General features: G+C 39.0%; 1 protein-coding gene across 7 annotated transcripts in view; it reads left to right on the top strand.

Moving 5' to 3' along the window:
- The window catches only part of RSH1 (RELA/SPOT homolog 1), a 232,625-nt gene that overhangs the window by 161,035 nt on the left and 44,867 nt on the right, over nt 1–26,723 (top strand). For 4 of the 7 annotated variants that reach the window (XM_089419586.1, XM_089419589.1, XM_089419587.1 and 1 more), the window contains 4 exons: nt 20,999–21,148; nt 21,314–21,445; nt 21,559–21,645; nt 21,786–21,875. In XM_089419586.1, the coding sequence (XP_089275712.1) occupies nt 20,999–21,148; nt 21,314–21,445; nt 21,559–21,645; nt 21,786–21,875 (459 nt within the window). The remainder of the gene's footprint in view (nt 1–20,998; nt 21,149–21,313; nt 21,446–21,558; nt 21,646–21,785; nt 21,876–26,723) is intronic. The other 3 variants (XM_089419588.1, XM_089419592.1, XM_089419591.1) reach the window with 1 other exon arrangement.

Below are 26,723 nucleotides of genomic sequence, written 5' to 3'. Positions count from 1 at the left end.
CTGCTACAACTGCAACTGAAAAGTATCCAAAATACTGAATCAACTGTGATCTATATGATGCATCTGTCTCCCGAGTCTCTTACTGTTGTTAGTCTCTGCATTATCACTGAAACCTCTGTGTTGCTACTGACTCTGCTTTGTGCCAACTGCACTACTGCCAACTCTGCATTTCGCTGTCCAGTTTCTAACCGCTACTAACCATTGCATCTATCACTCTAGCATCTGACTGCACCATTTTCCATTGATCCATCCTGCTATTGCATGTTATGTGCTCTCATAATGAGGTATTGATTCATGAGGTGGACCTCCTCAAGAATCCTGCTCATCCTGTATATCTCTAGGACTACAAAACCAAATCACCCCACCTAACTCCTGGAGGTATATCGGTGATCATGGCAAACTCTTCCTATCTAGAGAACAACCTATCTATCTCTGCGGATGCAGCTTGCTGATCCTGCTTCTCCTCTTTGTCCTTCTTTCTGAGAGCACATTGAGTGCTGTAGTGGCAAGGCTCACCACATCTAAAGCATTTGACCTTGGAAAGGTCCTTCTTCCTCCTACGTTGCTCCTGTTGCCCCTTTGATGCGAGGGTCACATTCTCCTAATCTTTCACTTGCTTTTTCCCAGTGCTGGTGCTGGTGCCACTAATGGTGGTCTTCACCAAATCTTGCCTCATCTCCTCCTGCTGTATATCAGCCCACATTTGATCACAATCTTCAACTTGTCCCTACCCAAAATACTCTGGACGAAGACCTGCCAATCTTCAGAAACGCTGTTTAGAGCTAACCGCACCAATTCTGTAGGCTGGGGCGATGACCCTACTATATACAGTTGGTCTCCAACATCATGAAGCCTAGTGAGGAAGTGGTCTATGCTCTCCCCTTTCTGCATCCTGGTACATCTCATATTATCCTCAAGATACATCTTCCGCTGCATGGAAGATCCTTGGTATAGCGTAGCAAGAGCTTCCCACATTTGCCTGGTAGTATCTTTGCATGCTATGTGAGACACCACGTGATCTCGAACCCTATTGAGGATCAACCTCTTTTCTTTCGCCATCTCCTTCTTGTAGGTCGTCATTTGATCTGCATCCGTGGGGATAGCTATCACTGCATCAATGTAGGCTTTGAGTTCATATTCAACTAGAAGACTGGAAATTCTTGCCTTCCAGATCACGTAGTTGGAGGCAACCTTCAACCAATCCTGATCTCTCAGCCATGTTGATGCCATATTTGCAAAAAGTCGAATTCCTCCTCTTCTTCTCTGCGCAGCTGCTGATTGGCTCTACGCACTTCCTGTTGGAGTGGGCAAATTTGCTCACAACAATTGCTACTCTGCAAAAAATCGAACTTTTAGACTAGAAGTTCCCTGAGGAAAAATTCCCTGAGTGTGTGCTCTTCCTTCCTCTTGACGCTATTTTGCACTGCTGCAAAATAATTGATTCCCAACTGAAGATCTGCTCTGCAAGGAAAATACTATTGCTCCTTTGATTTGGAAAATTTATTCTTTGTTAACTCTCTCAGAGAAGTAAAATTTTCCTCAAAAGTCGACCTTCTTGGCCAAAGGAACTGTGCTGCCTCTGAGGGTTTCGAACCGCTGCCTACGTAGAGCTTCGAAATTCCTCTCTTCTGCCATTGAGCTCTTCAGCTTCCAAGGTGTGCTCTGATACCATGTGAAAAATCGTAAACCTGATTTCTATTGTAGCAACTGATGTTAATTCGATTAAACAATTTACTTGTTGTGTGCTACGACAAATATCGAATTAAATACACTGCAACCTTCACAAAATAAATATTGCAGAAGAAATAAAAATGCTGGAAGAATAGATGCACACACACACAAATACATAGTTATTTTTGGACCAATGTCCTTGAAAAACCCAACTCGGGAAAGCCGGTGTAGCAACTAAGGTTTTTATTATTATGCAGTAGTAAATCTGAGTACAAGACTATAAATGCTGAAATCTAGCAATCCATATAGAGAAATGACTGACAATAAATCTAGTGAGACAAATCTCACTCCCACTGGCGATTTGACACTAACCTTGTCTCAAGTTGAGCTGCTCTCTACTCCCTCTGCGCAGTCACTACGTTAGCCTACGCAATACTGCGTCCCACAACTTGAAACTGCTTCCTTCTCGCTATCTGATCAGCTGCTGTCTGGAAGATGGATCCTCTCCGACTTCTGGCACTGAATCACTGCTTCTCCCCAGCAAAATATAGAATCCCCTCTGAAGCACTGTACTGCCTCTGCGTGGCTCTGCGCTGCCTCTCTGTAATGCACTCATCGGAGCTAGAAAATCTCCCCCCGACCTTACTATCCCTGCCCCTCTCTCACTGCTTCGAGCTCAATAGCTCTCTCCCCGGCAACTTAGCGTTGCTACTCTCGAAATCGATCTGCTGGTGTGTATCTTATCCAATCCCCATCGAGTTCCTTCTTGTAATCTCTCATTGAGACATCAACAACCATGATCAAAACTTAATTAATACCCTTCAATTCATTATATTCCCTAAGTTTAGACTCAGGAAACATTAAAAATTGATTAATTATTTTAATTAAGTCGTCTCTAGGTGAAATTTGTAGAAACGATTTTTGGGTTGTGGAGAATACATGTATTCTAGCCTCCTCCAAATTTCGTGGGAAGAGCACATCCGATGCTACAAAAAATAACAAGCTAGAGAGCAATACAGAAGCGACGGACCGACAGGATAAGATACGACATAGAAGCTACAACGAAGATTGTCGTTGTATCTTGTATACCATACTCTGTTGTAGTATTCAGATTGGTTAAATATAACGAAGATTGGGTTGTACATTATTGTGCAATATTTGTTAGAAATTGTGTATACTTGTGCATATGTGATATACTACTTTATATTTTGCATTGTGCAAAGTAGTTCTTGTTGAGATTCTTGGTTTGGTAGCGTCAAGATTTTAAGATTCTAACCTAGACCCAAGATCGTGGAAATTCAACATTCGGGCTTTACATAATTATAAATAAAGTTTCATTTGTCCTCCTGAAGCATAAATTCGATCTACAATAAGACAAGTCACATTTTCTCTATGGAAGACATAATTTTAAAGGAGACACTCCTGAAAAGAAATGAAAAAATTGTTTTAATATTTTCTTCCTTGTTACATCAAGATCTGTGGAAGACATTCGAACCCTGTGGAATAGATCTATAAACTGTGGAAAATGTCTGAAAGTCCACTTTGATTTTGTCATCCGAACTTTGAAGTCTACATTAAGCCGAGCTTGGAAAAGGATTACATGCCACCTAAAGTCTATAGATTAAAGGAAGATATTTTGTCATCTGAAGCCTACATCAAGCCAATCTTAGAAAAGGATTACACGCCGTCTGAAGTCTACACCAGGTTGAAAATTGAAGGAAGATATTTTTTCATTCGAAGTCTGCATCAGGCCGAGCTTGGAAAAGGATTACATGCCATTTGAAGTCTATACTAGGTTGAATATTGAAGGAAGATACCCTGGCATCTGAAGTCTGGGTTCTAAAGTTTCTGTTGGAGGATCTGAGGTTTGTATAGTTCATATTGTTACCGTTATTTAAAGGTGATATCTAGGCCAAATACTAGTAGAGCAGTCCAAGATTATAATCTTAGTTCAGAGCTTTAAGTAAATCAAGGACTAAGGATCTGAGGTCCATGCCTTGTCCGAAATCTAAATTGATTACAGACCTATACACATCTTGAAGTCTGAATATAAGGAGGGTGTATTTCAAGTCTTGTCTTTTGTGAGGATTAACCTCTCTTTTGTGACCTTGTTGAACAACTTTGTGAAGAGGAGCTCAGCACTTGTGGAGGGATACATTGACTTTGATTTCTCTTTTTGATTTGAAGATTTCTATAAGAAGAAGGTTGTTGGGTTTTTCCCTACAAAGGGTTTCACAAGATAAATCTGTCTCTTTTTCATGTACTATAATTGATATGATAATTTCTCGATGAAAAAAAAGATTGAGTATAATAAAATAAGAATATAATATTCATAGGTAATTATGAAGTTAAGGAATGTCAACGTCTTCCTTGAAATTCCAACATTTCAAAGATGATTGCTCTTGTTCCTTGTCTCCTTGGGCTTTGTCTTCACCTTAGCTCCGATTCCATGTTAAATTTCCATTGTTCTATGCTGTAACAATTACGTTAGCCCAATTATTTTTTTCAATTAGCAATCTTTCCAAAACAATTTAATCTTATAATGATCAAGAGCAATTGCAGATAAAACAATGAATGCAATGAACAGTAAGAGACAATCAAGAGCAATTAGAAACACAAGGATTTGGTCAAAGACTATGGAAAAACCCACAACGGGGAAAACTCTTTCAAATTCTTATTCTTATTAGATTGTCATAAAATGTTTGTTGATCAGTGGTTGTCATTGATGTCAATCCAAGCAGCACTAGGGGCTACCCTGATCTTGCAAGGGCATTTTGACTTGACAACTTACTCTATTTTGAGTCAAGGATCTTCTAGATGGATTCTACTCGTCGAGATTTTTCCGTTGATATATGGCACACCAAGTAGTTCTTCACGGTTTGAGAGATATTCATGTTTGAAGTTAGTAACCCTAGTTAGTGGGATAAAACCTTATGGGGTTGTGACATGGCATTCATAATTGGTTGTGGTAATTGAATAGTCAATAATTAATATATCTCTTTTGCTCCTAAAATCCCTCCAACGTTCACTTGTTGAGGACCCTCTCAACTCAAGACATTCATATAAATAATGACCCTCATATCCTCCTCTAGTAGGGATTTTGTGGCTTCAAACAGGCCATCGTGGCATTTTCGCTATAACTATTCTCTCTGGAAAGCTTCAGAAGCTGAAATTAAAACCCATTTGAGTTGAAATCGTGATGAACCTTGTGACAGTATTTCAAATCTTGGTTCGCTATATTTTCGGAGATATGATCTGAGAAAGTTAGGGTTTTTGCAGGCTCCCGAATTCCATGTCAAACAGGTGACGTTGGGAAAATTGTCATAACATTCTCTTTGAGCATTGGATTCAAATTTCATAAATAGTCACAGAAAGAGGACGCACTGTAGTTTGTTGAGTAGCGTTTTCAGGGCCGAAGGTCGCAATAGTGACACATGGCACTAAGTAGAAGTTCGTTCTACTGAACCAGTCTATAATCAGGGCATCGTGGGAGATTGGGCATAACTCTTTGTTGAAAAATCCAATCTTGATCAGACTTGTGGGGTTGGAAGGAGGACTTAGAGGGCTACCACAGGACGAAATTTCAGACCCTGAAGATCCGAAATTACATAGATACAACAGATTCAATATTCAAGGATCACTGTAGTAAGGACCACACATCAACAGTGAAGGGTAAGTCTCCTACAACAAGGTATGTATGATTAGTGTTTACATTTGAATCTTGAGTATCATCGCTGGTGTTAGCACTTGAAATTTCACCTCAGGCTGAAAAGGCAAATCTAAAAGCTACATCAAACCATTCAGCCTCGTAGCTAGCCCTACGGGGCAGGAGAAGGCTCTCTCCGGTCAATCTCGGTAAATTTTCAATAGGAAGAGATGACCAATTAGAAACACTAATATTAGGCTAGTAAACTGATAAGGAGGGTTGATTTAAAGTTTTTGGGGTTTTTGGTGGCAATTGGAGGGAGTGCAATTCAGGGTGCGGGGATTGAGCTCAGGTTTTGCAGGTGGGTCTTTGGGGCAAGGTAGGAGTTTGTGCTGATGCCTTTAGCTGAGATGGATGATCAAGGAAGAAATAAGAGAAGCTAAAGAGGGCAAACAATGACTTTGAATCCTCTATAGACAGTGGAAAACATAAACATTAAACAAATTTGAAAGCTGAGCATGGCAAGCATGAATTCAAACTTTATCACTTCATTTGTTTAATAAGCTGCAGTAAAGAAAGAGATGGAACACATAAACACACTTACAATTACAATAAGAGAACACACCATCAACACAAGAGTCCACAAGAATCCCAATGATGTCTGCAAAACCTTGGTCTTCCTTTTCCTCAAATTGCAGAGATACAAGTAAAATATACAATAGGAGCTTCTCCCTCAAGAGTCCAACCATGAAAATGAGCAAGAGAAAGCATAATATAGATGATCTAACTCCTTTCCCCACCTCTAGGGGTCGAGCTCAGCTTCCTAGGAGCTGTTTCAACTAATTCTAAACTGAGCACTAGATAATAGGCAGTCAAAACAACTTACCTCTAAAACTTAGGAAACCTATCCATGCATTAAATATTTACCATTTACATCAAAGAATCTTCTAGAAGTGTTCAAGGAGAGTAAAAGTATCTAAGTGCCATGAAAATTACACAAAAATCCATCATTTACATGCCTCAAAAGTCAACCAAGATGAAAACAGTGTTTTGCTGGCCGAACTGGTCAAAACAGGCAAATTTCCCTGACAGGTCGCGCACATCACTCTGACTGGTCGCGCACATTCACAGCTCTGTTTGAGGGCCTTCCCGGTGTCCAAATCAGGTGCAAGATAGCTCGTTGGAAAGGTCTACGAGTCTACTTTCCAACCCCACTGGAATTTTTGAATTTGGAGTTGATTTGACCCCTCAAAAGTCATTTCTCCCAAGACAGCTTTCTGCAACTCAAAATAGGGGCAGAAAGTCAAAAATTGCATGTATTTTGAGCTTTTGGAAGCCCAAATCTCCATAAAATCTGAAACCCATCCATAGGCAAGTGCAATGTTGCACGAAGCGGGAGCGAAGCGGAAGCGCGAAGCGGAAGCGCGGAGCGCGGAAGCGTCATTTTCCAAAAATCTAGGGAGCGAAGCGTCCGCGGAAGCGTCTGCTATATATATATATTTTTATATATTTTTTTGCATTTATACTCAAAACAAACATCCCAAATACCAAATTAATTGTAGAAGACATGAAAACATGCATATTTTTGCATAAATCAAGATAGATATGGCATCCATGATTCCATTGTAGTTACTAGTATGTACAACAATCATCTATATTCTAGCTATTACAAACATACATCAAATTTTTAAGCATATTATAAAACATAAAACTATAAAAAGTATTAACCCGCGTATATGAAGACCTAGACCTTGCTGTAGCAAAACCGTGAATTGTAGGAGGCTTGAGGAGGAACCTTAAGGCTTAAGCCCCACCAGCAGTACATTGAATACCTAGTAGATCAGCATAGGTGGAAGCATAGTTGGACATAAGATCACAGTGATTTGAAGCAAGGTAAGGGCAACAAACTACATTAGCAAGAATTGCAGACTTTACAAGGAAGTCTCTCAGATCTACTCTCACAGTGTATTGATAATTTGATACTGCACCTCTGGAATAATTGGACGTTCGTTATATGGCTATGCTCTTGCTCCTGGTATGATTTACCAATAGTGTCATATGATCATTGGCATATGCTTCAGTATGATTCTTTGCATTATGACATTTGTTCATGACATCAATTCAATATGGACATGTCACTTGCTTCAGTCATATATATGTTATCGTTTCTCATATAGATCAATATTGGTATGGCTTCCCAATATTGGCAATGATGGGTATAAACCTATAAGCAGAGACTTCTTCATTCTTATATGCACTTAGCATTATGTATGGATATCACTGCTCAAATAGCTTGAGTATGGTATTGCTATGTTCTAATTACAGCAGTATATGAATATATAGAAGTGCATCCATCAGTTCAGTAGATGACTGCGCTTCCGGTTGCGCCACGCAATCCGCCCTTTTTCAATGTATATTCATTGAGTTGACATTGTATTCAGAGCAGTAAGACCGTATATTCAGGCTACAATGCTCAAGTTATATGGTATTAGGAATCCTATATGAGAATGATGTCATATTGGTGGGTTGCGTCCAGGTTGCGTCCAGGTTGCGTCCAGGTTGCATGCAGGTTGCGTGCAGGTTGCGTGCAGGTTGCGTCCAGGTTGCGTCCAGGTTGCGCGATTCCGGGGGGCCGCAACCTCAAATGGCAGGAATCGTTTTTTAACCCGGAATCGCGCCACCTCAAAAACGGAATCGCGCTTCCAGTGTGGATTCCGGGACGCTTCGCTCCGATCCGCGATTCTGGGTTTGGATCCGGCGGGGGGGGGGGGCGATTCCTGCAACACTGGGCAAGTGTATTTTTGCATGACAATTCCAAAAATGCAAAGTTTTCCCCGTTTTGAGTTGCCCCCATGTATGGTCGCGCGCGGGGTGAGACTAGTCAAATGGCCAAAACCTGTAAAATTCCCAAAAATGCCAAAAATGCTTCAAAACTCTCAAAATTTCTTGGGTTTGCTGCTAGGAGGATGCTAATGAGTATCATGGTGAGTGAGAGAGGCCTCAGCCAAGATACGGAGCGGGTTGGTCTTCTTCTTCCTCTTAAGGGCCTCGGACAACCTCCTTTGGAACATCTTCATTTTCGCCTTGCAAACATGCATCCTCGCCCAATAGTGATTCTTCATGTTCCGTAGCAACCTCTTGTCCTCGTTTGCCTTCTCTAACAGCCTCTGCAAGTGTGCATTCACACGGATAAGCATGGATTCCCTCTCCTTGGGCAGCAAGTCACCGGGCCTCCTACGGTTGATGACTCGGTCACTTCGAATCCTCCACAGCTCATCCAACTCTTTCTCATCCTCAAGTTGCTTGTTGCGCTGCTCAAGATAGTTTATTGTCCATTGGGCCATGTCGAGCTTCTGCTGTAACAAGCGGTTTTCCGCCTCTCTTTGTCGGATGATCTCATGCAAATCTGAAGTGGGGGAGCGAGCATCAAGATTAATGATGTCAACCTGTGTGTCACCGGCTCTCTCCTCCTCTGTCATGGGCTATTTGCCCTCCCGTACTGCTGATGGAGAACGCGAGGCCCCTTCCACCTGGTGTGGAGATAACACTCGCTGACCTGTAGATGATGATGGCGAGACCCCTTCCACCTACTGTGGAGAAAGTACTCGTCGAGCTGCTGCAAACAAGGTCCTGTGACCTCTCTGGTAGGTGACCTGAGGTGAGGAAGCAACCTCTCTCGGAACAATGATCTCGGGCTGGTGAGATGGACCTCCCTCCTCATAAATGACCTCTGGCTCTGGGTGTGGCTGTGATGGCACTGTAAAGAACTCATGAGAAATGAAGTCTGCCCATGGAATGCCCTGTTGACTCAACTGATGGGAAACAATGAGCTGGATGAGACCATGATGGCACAAACTCCTATATTGCTGAGTTGGGGACCGCCTCTGAAACACGGACACCATCCTCTGAATGTCCTGGAAGAAGAAAACCGGGATGTTCATCATCCTCACTCGGGTAAAGTGCATCAACAGGCGAATGTGATAAGAGAAGACCTGTGAAAATCTCCCCTCACATGTGAAGTAATGCATGATAAGCCGCATGATCGGAGCATACTCCCCCCGGAGGAATCTGAAAGGAAAGACCCCCGACAAGTGGCTCATGAATGCTGGCCTGACATATGGCTCAAAATAAACATAATCCAGCATTTTGCGCTTGGGCCACACTTCACCCACATCTGGTATCCCGGTAGCCTCTGAAATCACCTCCGGAGATAGCACAAAATTCACCCCTGCAAGAGTGACCTGCCCATCATGAAGGTGCAAAACAAATAAGCGGGCCAACTCCCTGTGATGCTGGATCTGAGCAAGCCTCTCACAAAACTGCAAACATGACATGTATCGGAAACAATTCACTGCCAAAGGGCAGGCCTGTAATTCTGCTAAAGATGTGGGCTCTTCTCTCTTATGATGACCACCTTTGCCACCCCTACGAGGCCTCTGCTGTACCTCAACCTCTGTGGAAGAAGACCGGTCATCACCTTGCTCATAGGTTTCAGTGGTTGACATGGTGCTTTTGAGCAAAGTGGAGAAAATAGACAAAGTTAACTGCTGCCCTGTCTGCAAAAATGCTGAGAAGTATGCTGTTTTCAAGGGGGAAAAATCATGAAGGAAATGTTAGGGGAGGGACTTTTTTTTTTTTAAATAGGGAATGGAAAATATGTAAAAACAGGGAATTTTCAAGGGACAATTCACAAAATGTTAAGCATATAATCTCATCTACATCATCGGGAAATCATTTGCAAAGAAATATTTTTATTAGGGAAAACATGTATGAGAATAACAAAGGGAAAGGACATGCATTTCAACAGGGGTATGGGACAGCATTGTTCATTTGATTTTTTGTCTTCTAATGTACATCATAAGGTAAACTCTGTTTTCAAAGGGATTCATGTACATTTAGTCATAGAGGAACAAGGCTTCTTTTACATTTGGTCATAAGGGAAAACGAATTTTATTTAAACAGGGATATTAGGGATAAAAGGGAAAACAGGACTTTGTCTTTTGGGAGACACAGCAACATTCCTTTGTAAACAATATTCAGAGCAGTATGTCTTTTTATAAATATATACAGCTGCATTTCTTTGTTTTTGTTTTGAACATACACAGCCATCTTTTCTCTGTTTTTTTTTTTATTATTTTACCATTATATTGCTCTTTTCTTTTTACACAACATTTTTTAATCCTTGCTGTGTTTATTTTTTGTTCTTGCTGTGTGGAGGGCATTAGGGTTTTGGGAATGTATTTGAGAGGGGGATAGGGTTAGAAATTGGGAGATAGGAAATTTAATACTCTTTGCAAATGAGATAAGATAGAGACATATCATAACAATTGTGAATTTAATGGGAAACAATGGAGGGAATAAATGGGAGTTTAAAACCTTGAAAAAAAACACCAACCCTAGCACTATGCCTACATTGACAAGCCATAACTAAAATCCATTTCTCTTTGCATCCTTGGTAGCAAATATATATGAACACAAGCCCATCATTCATATTTCAAGCATCCAACAGGTTAATAGACCCTACCTCGATCAATTTAGCAAGCAAGAGGGCGATTTGAGAAAATTTGAAGTGGTTCTGTGAGTGACAGGCTGACTGGTCGCGCACAGGCTTGGACAGGTCGCGCACAGCCTGACTGGTCGCGCCCGTTGAGTTTTTGCACTGCGGAGGGGCGCCTGATAGGTCGCGCACTACCCAACAAGTCGCGCACACCCTCTGACAGGTCGCGCACCTGAAAATGGTTCAAATTTGCTGCCCTTTGCCTCCTTTCGCCTTCTTCGCCCTCTCACTCTTCTTTGCGAGCTCTTAGATGCACAATGAGGGTGTTTTAGAGGGAATTTGACTCTTTATAAGCCCAATTTGAAAAAATTTACTTACCAAACCCACTTTCTAATGTTTTGTTTTGGCACTTTCTTTTAACACTGTTTTGAGTTTACTTTTGTCCTGAATTTGACTTTTTGAGTGCTTTAACTCCGTTCTTTTTGCAGGTAGACCATCTGATGGACTCTGGCGAGGAGACCAGGGTTATTGCCGGCATTGTGAAGAATTTTTTGAAATTTCCTTATTTTTTACAAAATTGACATAACCTTGGCTTTTAAAACATGGTTTTTAAATCCAAGGTATAAATGAGCTGTACCTGATGAAAATATCAATGAAACATATTTACATACCTCCTTCCGGCTTGCTGGGGACCCATGGACCTCTGACTCATGATCTTGCAATGACATTTGACTGAAACCCTAGACCTAAGACTTTGGACTTCAAGACAAAACAAAACAAGCGTGACACAAGTTCATTAACTGATATGACCTGATCCAGCAAAGCCAAGAAGGGAACAAGGACCAGCTCCTCCATCAGTTTTATGGCATGCCTAATGGAATGCAAAACTGACATCGATGAGACACCTACTTATGCATATGCAAAGAGTTTTTTGATCACTGATGGAGGGCATCATGACCGACACTAACAGCTGGCATATGTTTTTGCATGATTATGTAAGTATATATAGGGTCTCGGTTATATCTCTATGTCTCTATATGTCACAATTAGTTTTTTGGATGTCTTATTCTTCATACTACACATTTGATGCTACATATTCTTGATGCTACACCAAGTCTGCTAAATGTATATGACGTTGTAAGTTCATGTTACGTGTCTTGTCATATTTGATAGAATAGTCTCTGTTGTTGTACTTAGAATTTGGTTCATCACAAGTCTAGGGTCTATCATCAATTTTTATTGTATATATCTTTAGGTCAGTTTTGGATATAGTGTTGCATAGATTCCGGGCCTATATCAAGAGGAGTCTTTGTCTACTGTTGCAACAGGTCAACAGCAAAAGTGACAAGCGCACTTCAGGTACGCATTGTAATTTTAATTTGTATTTATTCATTATTATGCACTTACATGTGTTTTGCAGGCAGAGGTAAGTTGAAGGTTATTTTGTTTTGTTTTGGGATTGGTTTCGTCGGACAAATTTTGCATGCAGGTAGAAGAAGATTCAAGTACAACTTCAAGAAAGAATTCAAGAGAAGTATCAAATCAAAGGAAGCATTGCAGCGGGACATCCTTTGAAGACATGACAACCATCCGTATATTGTGAAGAAGTGTCAAGGCCAAGATTCATCATTGTAAAGTTGTAAAAGAGTCATTTGTAAAAGTGTCATCATTGGAAGAGTCATTATTGTAAAAGAGTCAATCTGCCTAGAGTCGAAAAGGCATTATTGGGAGGTATAAGAGTCTCTGTTGGGATGATGTCATGGTTGGGTTGCAGGTCATAGTGTAATTGGGTGTTTGGTCAAAATTATTGTAAATAAAATTGTATCGTGGATCGTTGTCCCTGGTACGAGAATCCATACTCTTGTCTCATTTCAGTCATTATAGGGTGGCAGGGAGGTGCTAGGCTGGTGCATGAAGTCGCCTATAGGATGGAGCCTGTGAACACTTAAGGGTGGTAGGTTGGTCTAGGATGTTGGGGCATCCATTCAGTTGACTACTACGTTGGGGCGTCCTTCCAGTGGGAGCTGGAGAAGAATGTTTTTCTAGAATTCTAGGAAGTTGTTTCTTTCATTTCAGTTGGGGCTGAAGATTAAAGAATTTATTAGAAAAGCGTACAATGGTTTTTGACTCGGAGGGGGTTTTCCACCTAAAATTCTTGTGTCTACCGTGTTCTTTTATTTACTGTTATTAATGCATAAACATTAATAATAATTGAAGATTAACTAATGCTTTGAAAAGATTTAAAGGTGCTAATTGCTAAGAAATATTGGTTCACCCCCCCCCCCCCCCCCCCCCCCCCACCCTCCTAGTATTTCCAACAATGTTCAACAGAGAGAGTACAATAATTCAATTCATTAATGAGTCAAAGTCAATAATTTGACTATCCAACAAAGTCAACCAACCAATATCAAATGATGAGGCAATAGTCAAATCTGGTCAAAGTCAACAGTAGTCAAATGTGCCCTAACTAGTGTTGAAGAATGTAACTAGTATCGGTCTTCATAATTGTACTTGAGTCATAATGTAATATATTTGTCAAAAGAATTTTTTACTATTATTAATTTGACTTATTAAAGCATGGATTTCATGCTTGGGTCAATAGACGTAGATCAAGCCTTACATTGCTGGCTTTTAGGATTTTTAAGTTAAAGTCAAAATCTATTTTGTCACGCCAAAAGATTCCCCCAAGTCACTTTGCAAGTCGGCCTCCAAACTACTCTTCTACAAGTCGGCCTCATAGATTACTCATGTCGACTCATTTTACAGTTGGAAACAACTATAAATATACATGTAAACTCGGCTCAACAAAAGCAGTTTGGTAGATTACAGAGAAGGGTAATTTAGATGATTAGGAGATTCAAGGACTATATGATTGCAAGACGAAACAATTAAGCTACCATAGAACTGAAGTTTGATACTCTCACTGGGCTGCCACAAAACTAAAGCATAACAGTCGTATTGGGCTACCACAAAACCGTAGTATGACACAGTTATAGGTCTAAAGAGTGATACCATTACAAGACCGAAGCATGACCTTATTGCAGGATTGAAGCATAACATCGAAATCTGTCAAGGGTTGCAAGACTGTGTTATCATATGAATGATACCATTACTGGACTGAAGCATGACCTTATTGTAGGACTGAAGCATAACACCGAAATCTATCAAGGATTGCAAGACTGTGTTATCATATTGTTGCAGGAATGAGGTGTTGGGTACTGTAGAACAAAATACTGAACACAGGACTCAAAACTGAAGAATGATGTAACAAGGTTGACTTGATGGATGGAATAAGTCTTTGGTCTAGGTTATAAGGGTCTTGGTCATCTCAGCGTTGTATCGAATCTACTGAAGGAAGAGTTCTTGATTGGGTTTTTCCTTACCTAGGGGTTTTGCCTTCACTGTGCATCTACATCTTGTGTTCTCTGTTTATTGATTGGCATTAGTCTTGATGATAAGAACAAGATAAATTGAAAGAAGAAGAACTGATAATGAAACATCACAAGATAATGTCATAATAAGAGAAATCAATTAAATAAAATCCCTAGTTGCCACCCTAATGGATTTCTCAACATGGTACAGAGCTAAGGTTTACATTGAAGGCAGCGAGTAAAAACACTGACTCATGATCGTGGGCTAAATTGCTCAGTGATCTAAAATTTCAATCCTTATGATTCGAGTTCAAGGTACAAGAATCCGAAGGTATATTATAGGAATTCAAGGTACAAGAATTTGAGTTCAAGGTACAGAAGGGACAAAGAAGGTACGAAGGTATATTACCTTACTATAAGAATCAAGAAAGCCATCTGAAGTTATTGTTGAATCCAAAGAAACCTGTGTTCCTCTGAATTTTTGGTGTCACCTTAGAAAGTACAAAAATAAAAGAAAACAAGACCTAGCAACATAAAGGCATTCTCAACAATCATTGGAAAATCGTACTACAAGTTACAACCACCTCAAAACTAATGGAGACAAGATTATTGTGATAAAGGACAAGAATCTGAGTATATATATATAAGAGATTCAAGCCTCATCAATTTCAATATAGCCGACCCAAAGAATCTAAGGACATATCGAAGTTTGCCTTGTTACTTTAAGGAAAATGGTGAAACAGGGAATTCAATACATACCCTGTCATCGAAGAAAGAAAGAAGCCATTGAATAAACTTAATTTCTTCATATAAAGAAAGCTATCTGCATCAGTGTGCAAAGAAATATTTTGGAACCTGTAGCAGCTTCTCCATTATTATCATAAAAGGATATAAAAATCATGATGGAAGCAATAAAGAAATTGTTCATCAGTTTATGAAAGAAGTCCTGAAGTCCTCATCCAAACACAAGTAAGTACTAACATTGCTCCTTATGATTAACTAACAATTTGTCTTTAGTTTGCAAGAAAAGGGGAAACAAGCCTAATCGACTATCAAGCATAAAAGAAAAAGGTATGTAAGATTCGAGGTATGTATGGCATGATTATTTTTAAAAGGTTTAGTTACTTCTGGAATTTGTGAAGTTCTCTTTGTAACAAAATTAGAACATATGCTTTTGTTCCTAACCCATAATATCTAGGGCTTGAAGATATATGACAGTTCATTATGAAAAATAAATTTGAATAAGGTTTAGATTTTGTGTCAATACCTAATTAAGGGTTAGTAATCAAAATCTCTTGAAATTCATTTGAAGTAATAGAAACCCTAGATGGTCATCATGCTACTATACTTGTATATTTCGGTTGTACTTGTTAATAAACATTGTAGGTAGAAATCAAGTTGGTTCTTTGGACTCACAAAAGAATAAACTATGAAGACATTGTCATAATTCAAGGGGAGTACCTCAATAAAGGAAACCCTATAAGGTTTGTACAAGAAGCAACTTCAGGTATGTCTAAAATCACATGATTTGATCCTCTTTACATTAAAAGGGTACAATCATTCTAAAATTTGCTTGAAATACTATCTCATGACTAGATCTTTGAATCATAAAGATTCTTTTTAGGGTAATTAATCATTATATTAAATCTACAATCGTCATTCTATCATTTTGATCATTCTCGTGAAACCCTAATCTTTAGGGTTCACTATAAAACCTTGCCTTCTGTTGATAAGGGTATGCCTATATTAATTATGAAGCCCTAGTCTACTTAGGGTTGTTGATAAGTTTAGAAATTCAATTTTTCTAATGTTTAGGGTTTTGGTATTGTTATAAACCCTAGTTCTCTAGGGTTTGTTGTGAATATCGAAGTTATGAAACCCTAGATTTTTAGGGGTTTCGTGAACTAGGGTTTGTGAACAAAACCCTTGTAAGTAAGATCCTAGGAATGAAACACTAGGTGTATATTCGTTCGATCAAAACTTTAGCAAATTGTTGACTTTGATGTTTGTTTCCTAGGTTTGCCTAGTACATTAATATAAATTGATAGTAGGTGATAATTAAATCCTAGATATGTATATGCAAGTACGCTGATTTAATTATTTTAGTTTGTGGAATTCTAGGGCCTGTGATAAAACCCTAGTAGAAATTAATAGTCTAGGACTTGATATTATTTTTATGATGAAGAATCTAGTGTTTGGAACAAACCCTAGTAGAGCATGTCATAAAATATATTTTAGATGTATAGTATTATGATTGGATTACTATTTGATTGAATTATTGATATCTAAAGCTTTGTGTTTGAAGGTGGAGTCTAGGGTTTATGACAAAACCCTAGCAAGAAATCTAGAAGATAAAAGATATGACCCTCGCTGAGTACCATCCTAACTAGGTTTAGGTATTTGATGTCTAATTCATTGAAGCTTCCATTATGAAATTTTGACGTAATTGACCTCATGCTTCTGTATGTATTTGGTTGTACTTGCTATAAAAGTTTTGCATGTACATAATTTTCAACATGTTGGAGATATTCGTAACTGAAAAATAATGTTGAGTATGATGAAGGAAGCTAAAAGGATGATGATGATCAAGATGGATTTGATGGAGTCATGAAAGGTTGAAGGTTCTCCAATAGTATAGAAGAAGAAAATTGTTGATCTCCCTAAATTAAGACGGAGCATGGTTAGAAGAAAAGAGTACATCTCCCCAATTGAGAGGGAGAGCATATTGAATACCTCACAAAAGAAATTAGAAAATGAATAAATCTGCAATGCATTAAGGATGTCTTGGTGTTGTTGAAGAAACAAAAGAAGAAAAGCTTTCGAATAGTTGAATATGAATAACTAAGAGGCATAAAGATAATTGAGAACCTCGAAGGTTTGTGTTTACTTGTATATGTATATTTCAAAGTTTATTACTGATTGGCTTTGTGTTCGTATAGGTAAATCTCTCCACAAGAAAAAGCATGCGTGAACAAATAGATATATCTAGTTTAGGAGAGTTGAAGCATCTAATGGTAGATGCTTAGGAGAACATCTGGCTGACAGTGATGATGTTTTGATCCCAAAGAGGGAGGGTGGCGTTGGTCATGGAGCTCCGACCTTGGATACGCACCTAGATCCTTGGGTTGATGGTTAGCAAGTAACCCTGATGGTACCTAGAGTGGCTAAAAGCTTGAGTCTATCTTAGTCCCACCCGGATAGAATACCCTGGTCAGATTTCTAGTCTGAGGCACTGAGTGTGCCAAAACTCTTTGTAGTTCATGTTATTTTGAGATCTTCCATGCACTTGTGTGTATATAAAATTATGAATACCTCCCTAGTTAAGAGGGAGCGTTGAAGAATGTAACTAGTATCGGTGTTCATAATTGTACTTCAGTCATACTATAATATATTTGTCAAAAGGAATTTTTACTATTATTAATTTGACTTATTAAAGCATGGATTTTATGCTTGGGTCAATAGTCATAGATCAAGCATTCAATACAGGCTTTTAGGATTTTTAATTCAAAGTCAAAATCTATTTTGTCATGTCAAAAGCTTCCACCATCAAGTCACCTTGCAAGTCGGCCTCCAAACTACTCTTCTACAAGTTTGCCTCACAGATTACTCATATCGGTTCATTTTATAGTTGGAAACAACTATAAATATACATGTAAACTCAGCTCAAGGGAAGTAGTTCAATAGATTACAGAGAAGGGTAATTCAGAGGATTAGGAGATTGAAGGACTATATGATTGCAAGATGAAACAATTAAGTTACCACAGGAACCAAAGTGTGATACTCTTACTGGGATGCCACAAAACCGAAGCATAACACTCTTACTGGGCTACCACAAAACCGTAGCATGACACTGTTATAGGACTGAAGAATGATACCATTACAGGACCGAAGCATGACCTTATTGCAGGATTGAAGCATAACACCGAAATCTGTAAAGGGTTGCAAGACTGTGTTATCATATGAATGATACAATTACAGGACCGAAGTGTGACCTTATTGTAGGACTAAAGCATAACACTGAAATATATGAAGGGTTGCAGGACTGTGTTAGTATATTGTTGCGGGAATGAGGTGTTGGGTACAAATTGTAGAACGAAATACTGAACATAGGACTCAAAACTGAAGAATGATGTAACAAGGTTGACTTGATGGATGGAAGACATCTTTGGTCTAGGTTATAAGGGTCTTGGTCATCTTAGCGTTGTATCGGATCTACTGAAGGAAGAATTCTTGACTAGGTTTTCCCCTGCCTAGGGGTTTTTTCCTAGCTATGTGCCTACATCTTGTGTCCTCCTTTGTTTATTGATTGTCATTAGTCTTGATGATAAGAACCAGATAAATTGAAAGAAGAAGAACTGATAATGAAACATCACAAGATAATGTCATAATAAATGAATCAATTAAATAAAAACCCTAGTTGCCACTCAATGGATTTCTCAACGACGAGTCCACCAGTTAACGGTCAAAGTGCCCTCCATGATCTCGGTCAACTGTCAAAAGATTCGGCCTCCAATGCTGGTCAAATCTCAGTCAAAATAGTCGCAAAAATCATAGTCAAACTTGGTCGACAGAGAGAGAAGGTCTGCGGTGAATCTTGTGGTCAACTGCAGTCAAAGTGCCCATATTTCCTCAATGTTTGTGCCAATAAATGCTTCCTTCCAAACAAGTCCAAAGGTGGTCAAACCAAGTGAAGGAGTGCCAAAACAAAGTTGGTCAACGTTGGTCAAAGTCTCGTAAACAACATAGTCAACAGTAATTTCAAAACTGCCTCTAAACTCTTTGCACTTGTGAGAGAAAAGCCCTGCAATTTTAGATGTACAAACCAATAGAGAGAAGAGAGAGATGTTTGATGTGATATCTCCAAATGATGTGACTTGACTTGTATTTATAGGCGTTGGAGGGCTAATTTGTCTTCTAGGCTGACCTTGACTTTTGTGCGATGGTGGGTTTTCACTCTAAAAATTAATTTCCTTCCAAAGGCAATTTGAGGCTTCTCTGGATGAGGAAGACTATCCAATGGAGGGAATTAACATCCCATCCAGTGGGACCTCCTTTGAGGCCTTAGGGTTTTAGGACAGACACTAGTGGGGAGGCTCTAATTGAGGTAGTGTGTACATGGTATTCCATTCTTACTACTTTCCATCTTCCCCATTTTTCCACCTCCATTCTTCAAGCTGGTAGTCATTGGTCCATGGGGATTGGCATAGAAACTTTTCCATGTAGGTTGATGCAAGTAAAAGAAAAGTAAAAGCATAAAAATCCACAGGGAAAGAAAAATATAAAATGCAAATGATGGCTTGGACATTTGATTAGCGTGTGGGCAAAAGCCTAGCATGAGCTCTACCCCCCTCATTAGCCATCACCCAGTTCCTTGAGCACATGATGCTCCATCTACAAATGGAACTCTTGTATTGTCCGAACTTTGATGAGTGATTTAGAGTGATAAATTGACTCATCATTAAGGGGTATTAAATGTTAAATCTCAAAACGCAAGCGAGTGTGGCTTTAATAAAGTTGGGTCACTTAAGTAATTTAAGTAGGCCCAATGTGAAATTAAGTCATGACCATTGATCTTGAGATGTTGAGATTCAATCTTAGTGATTGAGATCTAGGGTTAGGGATTTTAGTCACTGATGAGAAATAAGAGGAGGGAGGGGGAGTGAAGAGACACACTATTCTTCATGAGATTTGGAGAAGAGGAGAAAGAGAAGCAAGGGGAGAAGTTCAGAAAGAGGAGCTGAGCTGAAGAGAAAGAGAGAGAAGTCCATACAACAGCTGAGAGAGTGCACGAATCCCTGGGAGCAGCATGAAAATTGAGGCAGGTACAACACAAATTTCGAGGTGCCATTCAGCATTTAAAGCACATCAAGCAGCACAAAAATCAAAGGATGGTATAGTGCTTTTAATGCCCAGACCATACGGCAGCGGGCATGGTTTTCAAGGGATGACTGGGCACAAATTTCGAGGGCTGTACAGTGGAAATTTCTCAGCAGGTGGGCACAGTTACCAAGGCATTTTGGGCACAGAAATTGAGTCGCTGAGATAGCACAATATTTTGGGAAATCTGAGCACGATTTCCAAGGGAGATAAGTTGTATTAATTGCTGATTTGACTGTTGTATAATTTATCTGGGAAATAAAAATTTCTCATCTCCCTCTTACTGGTTTTCCCTTGGGGGTTTTTCTAGGGTCATTTGACCAAAAACACCTGTGTTAAATTTGTGGGTTGCTTGTGCTATTCTCAGAAAAAGCGAGTAAAGTAGGTTCATGTGTTTGCAGGTTGAAAATATTCACGTTTATGACAGCAGCATGAAATATGCTGGGTTGGGCATTAAACTTGATGTGACTTAATAAACTTCAAACCGGGTTGGCCCTAAATCAGTTTTTCGACAGCCATTGCATCGCTGTAAGAACAACCAACTACTGAGCAAATAAGGTAAAAATCTAACAATTTTGCCCCTCATGCCCACCCTGCCACCCTGATTTCTTTTCAGAAATGACCATTTTTCCCAGGCTGAATTCTGGTTTTGATCTACAAGTCCTATAACACTGCTCAGTGGAATCCAAAGATCAATAGTGTTTTCCCTGCAATCACGTTGTTTCTCCTGGGACAAATTTTCTTGGATAATACTTTTAATACCATAACATACTATGTCATGCTTCCAAAAAGGACTTATCTATTTAATATATCACTTGAATAACCTGCTGGATATCTTGCATCAGCTTCTGCTCCAAATAAAGAACCTTATGTTATCTTGATAAATGTGGCTTCTTATTGTCAAAATATTTATTCACTTTTACCTTTGCCTGGCAGATACGGACAGAAGAGATGGATTGTATAGCGCAGAAGGGAATTGCTGTCCATTACGGTGGTAAAGGGATCACCGCTGGCAGTGTGCAGACAAATGGAAGAATTTTAAGAGCCAAATCTACATGCTTGAATAGCGCTGACATTGCTCGCAGGGTATTCAATCAATTGCGCCAATTTTTCATGCTCATTGTGCATGATATTTTCAAGATAGGCGGCTTTTATATCTTTTTATACTTGACAATATGGCCATGAAGATTACTAATTATTATATATGCAATCTATCTGGCTTTAATATTCGGATGGTTGTTTATTTTGCAGGTAAGTTGGCTTAATGCCATTAGAGAGTGGCAAGAGGAATTTGTAGGCAATATGAGTTCTAGGGAATTTGTTGATACAGTTACGGGTGATCTTCTGGGCAGTCGTGTTTTTGTATTCACACCAAAAGGAGAGGTTCGTATACTCTGTTGTTTTTCACAGGGAAGTTAGAACTTAGTATATATCTAGATTTGTACTGTTTTTTAAAATGACAGATTTCTTTGCCTAAATTGCTATGTATAATGCAGATAAAAAATCTTCCAAAGGGTGCAACAGTTATAGATTATGCTTATCAAGTACATACAGAGATTGGCAACAAAATGATAGCTGCAAAAGTAAGTTTTGAGTGCAAGCAGATTATTTTGGTTGAGCGTTAAGCGATTTTTACTCTGGAATGATTATAGGTTTTGTGATGACCAGTTATTTTTCTTTTATTGGAAAGAATGATATTGCTCAACTTGGGCTATTTTTTCAGGTTAATGGGAATCCTGTGTCCCCAATGCATACACTTGCAAATGCTGAAGTCGTGGAGATAATCACTTATGATGTTAGTATCAATGGCAGAGTAATTGGACCATTTCCAAAAGCTTCATAATTATGTGAATCTTAGAGCATTTATACCTTTTTAAAAATAAATTAAACTAAATGAAAGATGGATATTGAAGTGCTTTGTGCTTTAATTCCAGTTTCCGGTATAAGACATTGTCTAGAAGTTATTTTTTGTGTTCAGTCCACCAAAAGAAAATTTGAGATTTATGGTCATTCGTTGGACATTAATAGAAGGGCCATAGAAGATGATTAACAAATGAGAAAATCCTTTCAATTCGTAGATGAAAGTGATAACTGTAGACAGTAGTGAAGATAAGATCTGATAATTTTTTTAATTTCTAACGAATGACCATAATAAATAGGTCAATGGGCTTAAAAGTACATCCAGTGTAAGTAGAGGTGAACAATTCCGTATATTTGTTTGAAATTTAATGCCTGGGTTCAATACCCTCGAAAGGAAGTAATTGGTAAATAGTATGGAGAAAATGATGGAGCAGAATAGCTCAATTAATTTTTTAAGTTGCTATCCTTCTTACTGTCTGGCTATCACCATTATAAGCATAAATTAGTCCAGGCAGTCTGAGTTCTAATGTTTCTAAAAGCTTGACCAGCTGATGTTCATGGTGTTTGTGGAGAGCAAACTTTGAGAACACTAGCCTTTGATGGAGAAAGTTATAATCTTTAATGCTGTACTGTCTACTCTCTGGCATGAAGACTACATTGGTACTCTTCATTCACTTCTTGAGTGCAGTGTTATCCCAGTGTTGACAAATTGTGGATCATACAGAAGTGAGAATATGCCTATTATACATGAGGCAAAGGTGAATACCTTTCTTGGGAATCTATTAATGGTTAAATGACAAGTCTTTCATTAAATTATTTATGGTATTAATCACTATTATGTTAGCTATAATCTACTGAGACCTTATTTTCATATGATTTTCCTTTAAACAACATTCCTTACAAGTTTACAACATTGCAAATACAATATTCATCTAAGGACTTAAGTCTTTAATACAAAATATATCAGTAATCTAGTGCTGGTATTGCTCTCTAAATTGTTGCTTCCTCCTTTTCCACTTTTTTGTTCTATACTTGAACAAGATCGTGTCGATAGTTGACTATGGGAAGGAGTTTTATCAATTAGCTGAATGAGAAGACAGACATTGGTTGGGAATATGTTGAATTTTTCAGGACACTCAAGAATTAGGTTTGAGTCTAAGATCACGATCACAAACACACTCAAATGCCACAATGTTAGTTCTAGACTTGACAATTGTTAGAGAGGCTAAGAAACACTAGAACTCCATAACCCAAAAAAGGTTTCAAGAAAATCCACCTAGTGATGCCTTAATTAAGTTAATTAATCAAATATTAAATTTTTCCTAAGTCTATCTTAGGGAAAATGATTATTTAATAGTAATTAAATGAGGAAGGTGAGATTTCTCTCGAAACTCATAGTGATCGACTAGGAAATAATCTTAGCCATTGATTAAGTTTTAATCTTGGCCATTGGAGTCCCACAGTGAGATTATAAGAAGAAGTCGATGGGTAGATGGAGGAATAGACTAGAGATCGATTTCCTTGGGCAGTTCGACTTTCCAGAGAGTAGCAACATTATGCCAGAAGAGTTTGAGCCAAAGAAGGGAAGCAAAGATAGTGAGTCCAGAGGAAGTTTTCCAATTCCGAGAGAGTCAAAAGGAGGTGGCCAATAATTTTCTCGAGGTGGCTGCGCAGAGGCAACACAGAGCCTAAAGTGGGCAATTCAATTTGGTTGAAGGGGAAGAAGTATTTAGTTCCAAAGTCCGGGAAGGTTTTCCAGAGGGCCGGAAAAGCATTTTCCAAGTTAACAAAAGGTAGGACGGCTAGATTGGAAACTATATCAGGTAGTGCGTTCAACAAGCAGTGCTAGGGTGACATAGAGTCTGTGCAAACTGTGAAAATTCCTAAATCTAACACATTAGAAACCCCTACTACAATTTCTGGTTTACTATCTCCTACTTGTTCTTTACATTAACAAGTTATTTAATTGCATAAATATCGAAGTAAACACTATTGAAGCCTTCACAAATATATAGATCATGCACTAAAATAAACTGAGACAATAAGACAAGGGACACCGTTATTTTTGTACAATTGTCCCCGGCTAAGTTGCAGCAAAACGTTGGAGAAGGGTCCGTTTCCGGCGGGAAACGAAACGGAAACGAGGAAACTCGTACCGTACAGCTTGGAAACCCGTTTCCGGCCGTACTGGCCCATTTCTCGAGGAGGAGACGTGGCCAATACGGCCAAAAATGAGTTTCCAGGCCGTACGGCGGAGTTTCCTCTTCTAACTTGACTTTTTCTTGTATTTTTTTTTTTCGCTTCTAATTTTTAATTGGGCGACTAAAATATGTTATGGATGCTTCTAGATGCTTCTCAAGTTATAAAAAAGAGGATTTTTTTGAGTGGGGCAGCCTAATGTTCAAGCCTATGGCCCTAGTGTTGATATGTAGTTCATGGTAATGCTAAATTCTTAAAGTAAAAGTGACATTCTCCTTTGTTTTTCATTTTCATCCGTTTACTTAAATTTTTAACATTACCATGAAATGACTCAGGATGTTTGAGAGTGGTTTGACTCTCATTGGATTTCATATGGAGAAAGTAGAATTTTAGATCTCACTCAAAATCCAGTAGACTTATTTGTTTTTGAGGATTTTAGGATTGGGGGGATTGCAATGTTTCCATTGGATTTTGTCATGTACTAGGGTATGGAACTTGTAAAAATTCCTAAATCTAACACATTAGAAACCCCTACTACAATTTCTGGTTTACTATCTCCTACTTGTTCTTTACATTAACAAGTTATTTAATTGCATAAATATCGAAGTAAACACTATTGAAGCCTTCACAAATATATAGATCATGCACTAAAATAAACTGAGACAATAACACAAGGGACACCGTTATTTTTGTACAATTGTCCCCGGCTAAGTTGCAGCAAAACGTTGGAGAAGGGTCCGTTTCCGCCGGGAAACGAAACAGAAACGAGGAAACTCGTACCGTACAGCTTGGAAACCCGTTTCCAGCCGTACTGGCCCATTTCTCGAGGAGGAGACGAGGCCAATACGGCCAAAAATGAGTTTCCAGGCCGTACGACGGAGTTTCCTCTTCTAACTTGACTTTTTCTTGTATTTTTTTTTTCGCTTCTAATTTTTAATTGGGCGACTAAAATATGTTATGGATGCTTCTAGAAGCTTCTCAAGTTATAAAAAAGAGGATTTTTTTGAGTGGGGCAGCCTAATGTTCAAGCCTATGGCCCTAGTGTTGATATGTAGTTCATGGTAATGCTAAATTCTTAAAGTAAAAGTGACATTCTCCTTTGTTTTTCATTTTCATCCGTTTACTTAAATTTTTAACATTACCATGAAATGACTCAGGATGTTTGAGAGTGGTTTGACCCTCATTGGATTTCATATGGAGAAAGTAGAATTTTAGATCTCACTCAAAATCCAGTAGACTTATTTGTTTTTGAGGATTTTAGGATTGGGGGGATTGCAATGTTTCCATTGGATTTTGTCATGTACTAGGGTATGGAACTTGTATTTAATCAAGAGAACCAACCCCTCTATGCAGGGGAGACTCTCAATAATCAAGAGCACGTAGGGTACTAGGATATGGAACTTGTATTTAATCAAGAGCACTAAGGTCGTTCGACTATGTAGGAGGAGACTCCCAATCAAGCATGAGACAAGAAATTAGAAATTTTTCGTGGCTGATTTTGGATATTGCTATTTTCATTATGTGATCATTCATGAGTAAATGTGATGTAAATTTAAAGACTTATAGTTTATGCATTGACAATTGACAATTTAATCATAATGTAATAAATTAGAATGTATCATATATGATTTATGATTGCACATTATTTCTTAAATGTCCTAATATATATATATATATATATATTGCATTTCCCCGTTTCCAAAATTTGGGGAGGTCACGTTTCGTACCCGTGCTCGTTTTGGAAACTCGTACCCGTTTCCCCATTCCGTGCAACTTAGGTCCTTGGAAAAACTCAATTCAGGAAAACCGGTGCAGCATATAGAGGGTTTGTATTATTAAGCAGATTTCTTGAATACAACTAGGGTGCCAGAAATGGCTCACCCAACAGAGAATTTCCTTGGCAGTAGTACCTCTCTTCGGAGATAGATATTCCGGCAAATCAACAACCGAATGATCAAACCCCACAGTGGCTCCAGCTGTTCCCTGTGCTGGATAGCAAAAGCTGCTCCAAGCATTGCTCTGGAACCGCATCACCCTCTCGGAACCGCGTCGCCCTCTCTTGGCTCAGAATTTGCTGATCAACTCCCAATCTGCCCCACAGAATCTCCTATTGTTGCCTTTGAAGCCCTCTACGACTTTTGCGTCAACCTCTACGACCCTCTGCGCTAGCTCCTACAGCCTCTGCATCAGCCCTTCTAGGCCTGCGCTGTCTCTCCCAGCACTTCGCTGCCTCTCTGTTATGTATTCTTCGGCCTTATGCCGAATTGCTCCTCATTGCCACTGATCACTTGCTCAATTTCCTCAGCAAATGTCGCCCTAGAAAATCGAACTAAATTATCTCTCTTGGTGTGTCTCCAACTGACCCTCAAGCCTCCTCTTATACTTTTCCTGTTGATGATTCAACGACCGAGATTAAGTCCCTAATCAACCGCTAAGATTAGAACTGGCTTGATCCTCGTCTCTTCGAACTTTATCACCCATATTATATTAATACACATTAATATTTTAATTTTCCTAAGTTTAGACTTAGGAACTCATTAAAAATATTAATTATTTTAATATCTCTTCATCCGGGAGAAATTTCTCCAAACGATTTCTGCGT

The sequence above is a fragment of the Pinus tabuliformis genome, chromosome 4_1, assembly GCF_031772625.1.
Source record: "Pinus tabuliformis cultivar Carrire ecotype Pingquan chromosome 4_1, CPIR1, whole genome shotgun sequence".
Lineage (NCBI taxonomy): Eukaryota > Viridiplantae > Streptophyta > Pinopsida > Pinales > Pinaceae > Pinus > Pinus tabuliformis.
The sequence above is the reverse complement of the archived record's forward strand: the minus strand, read 5'-3'. Positions and strand labels throughout refer to the sequence as shown.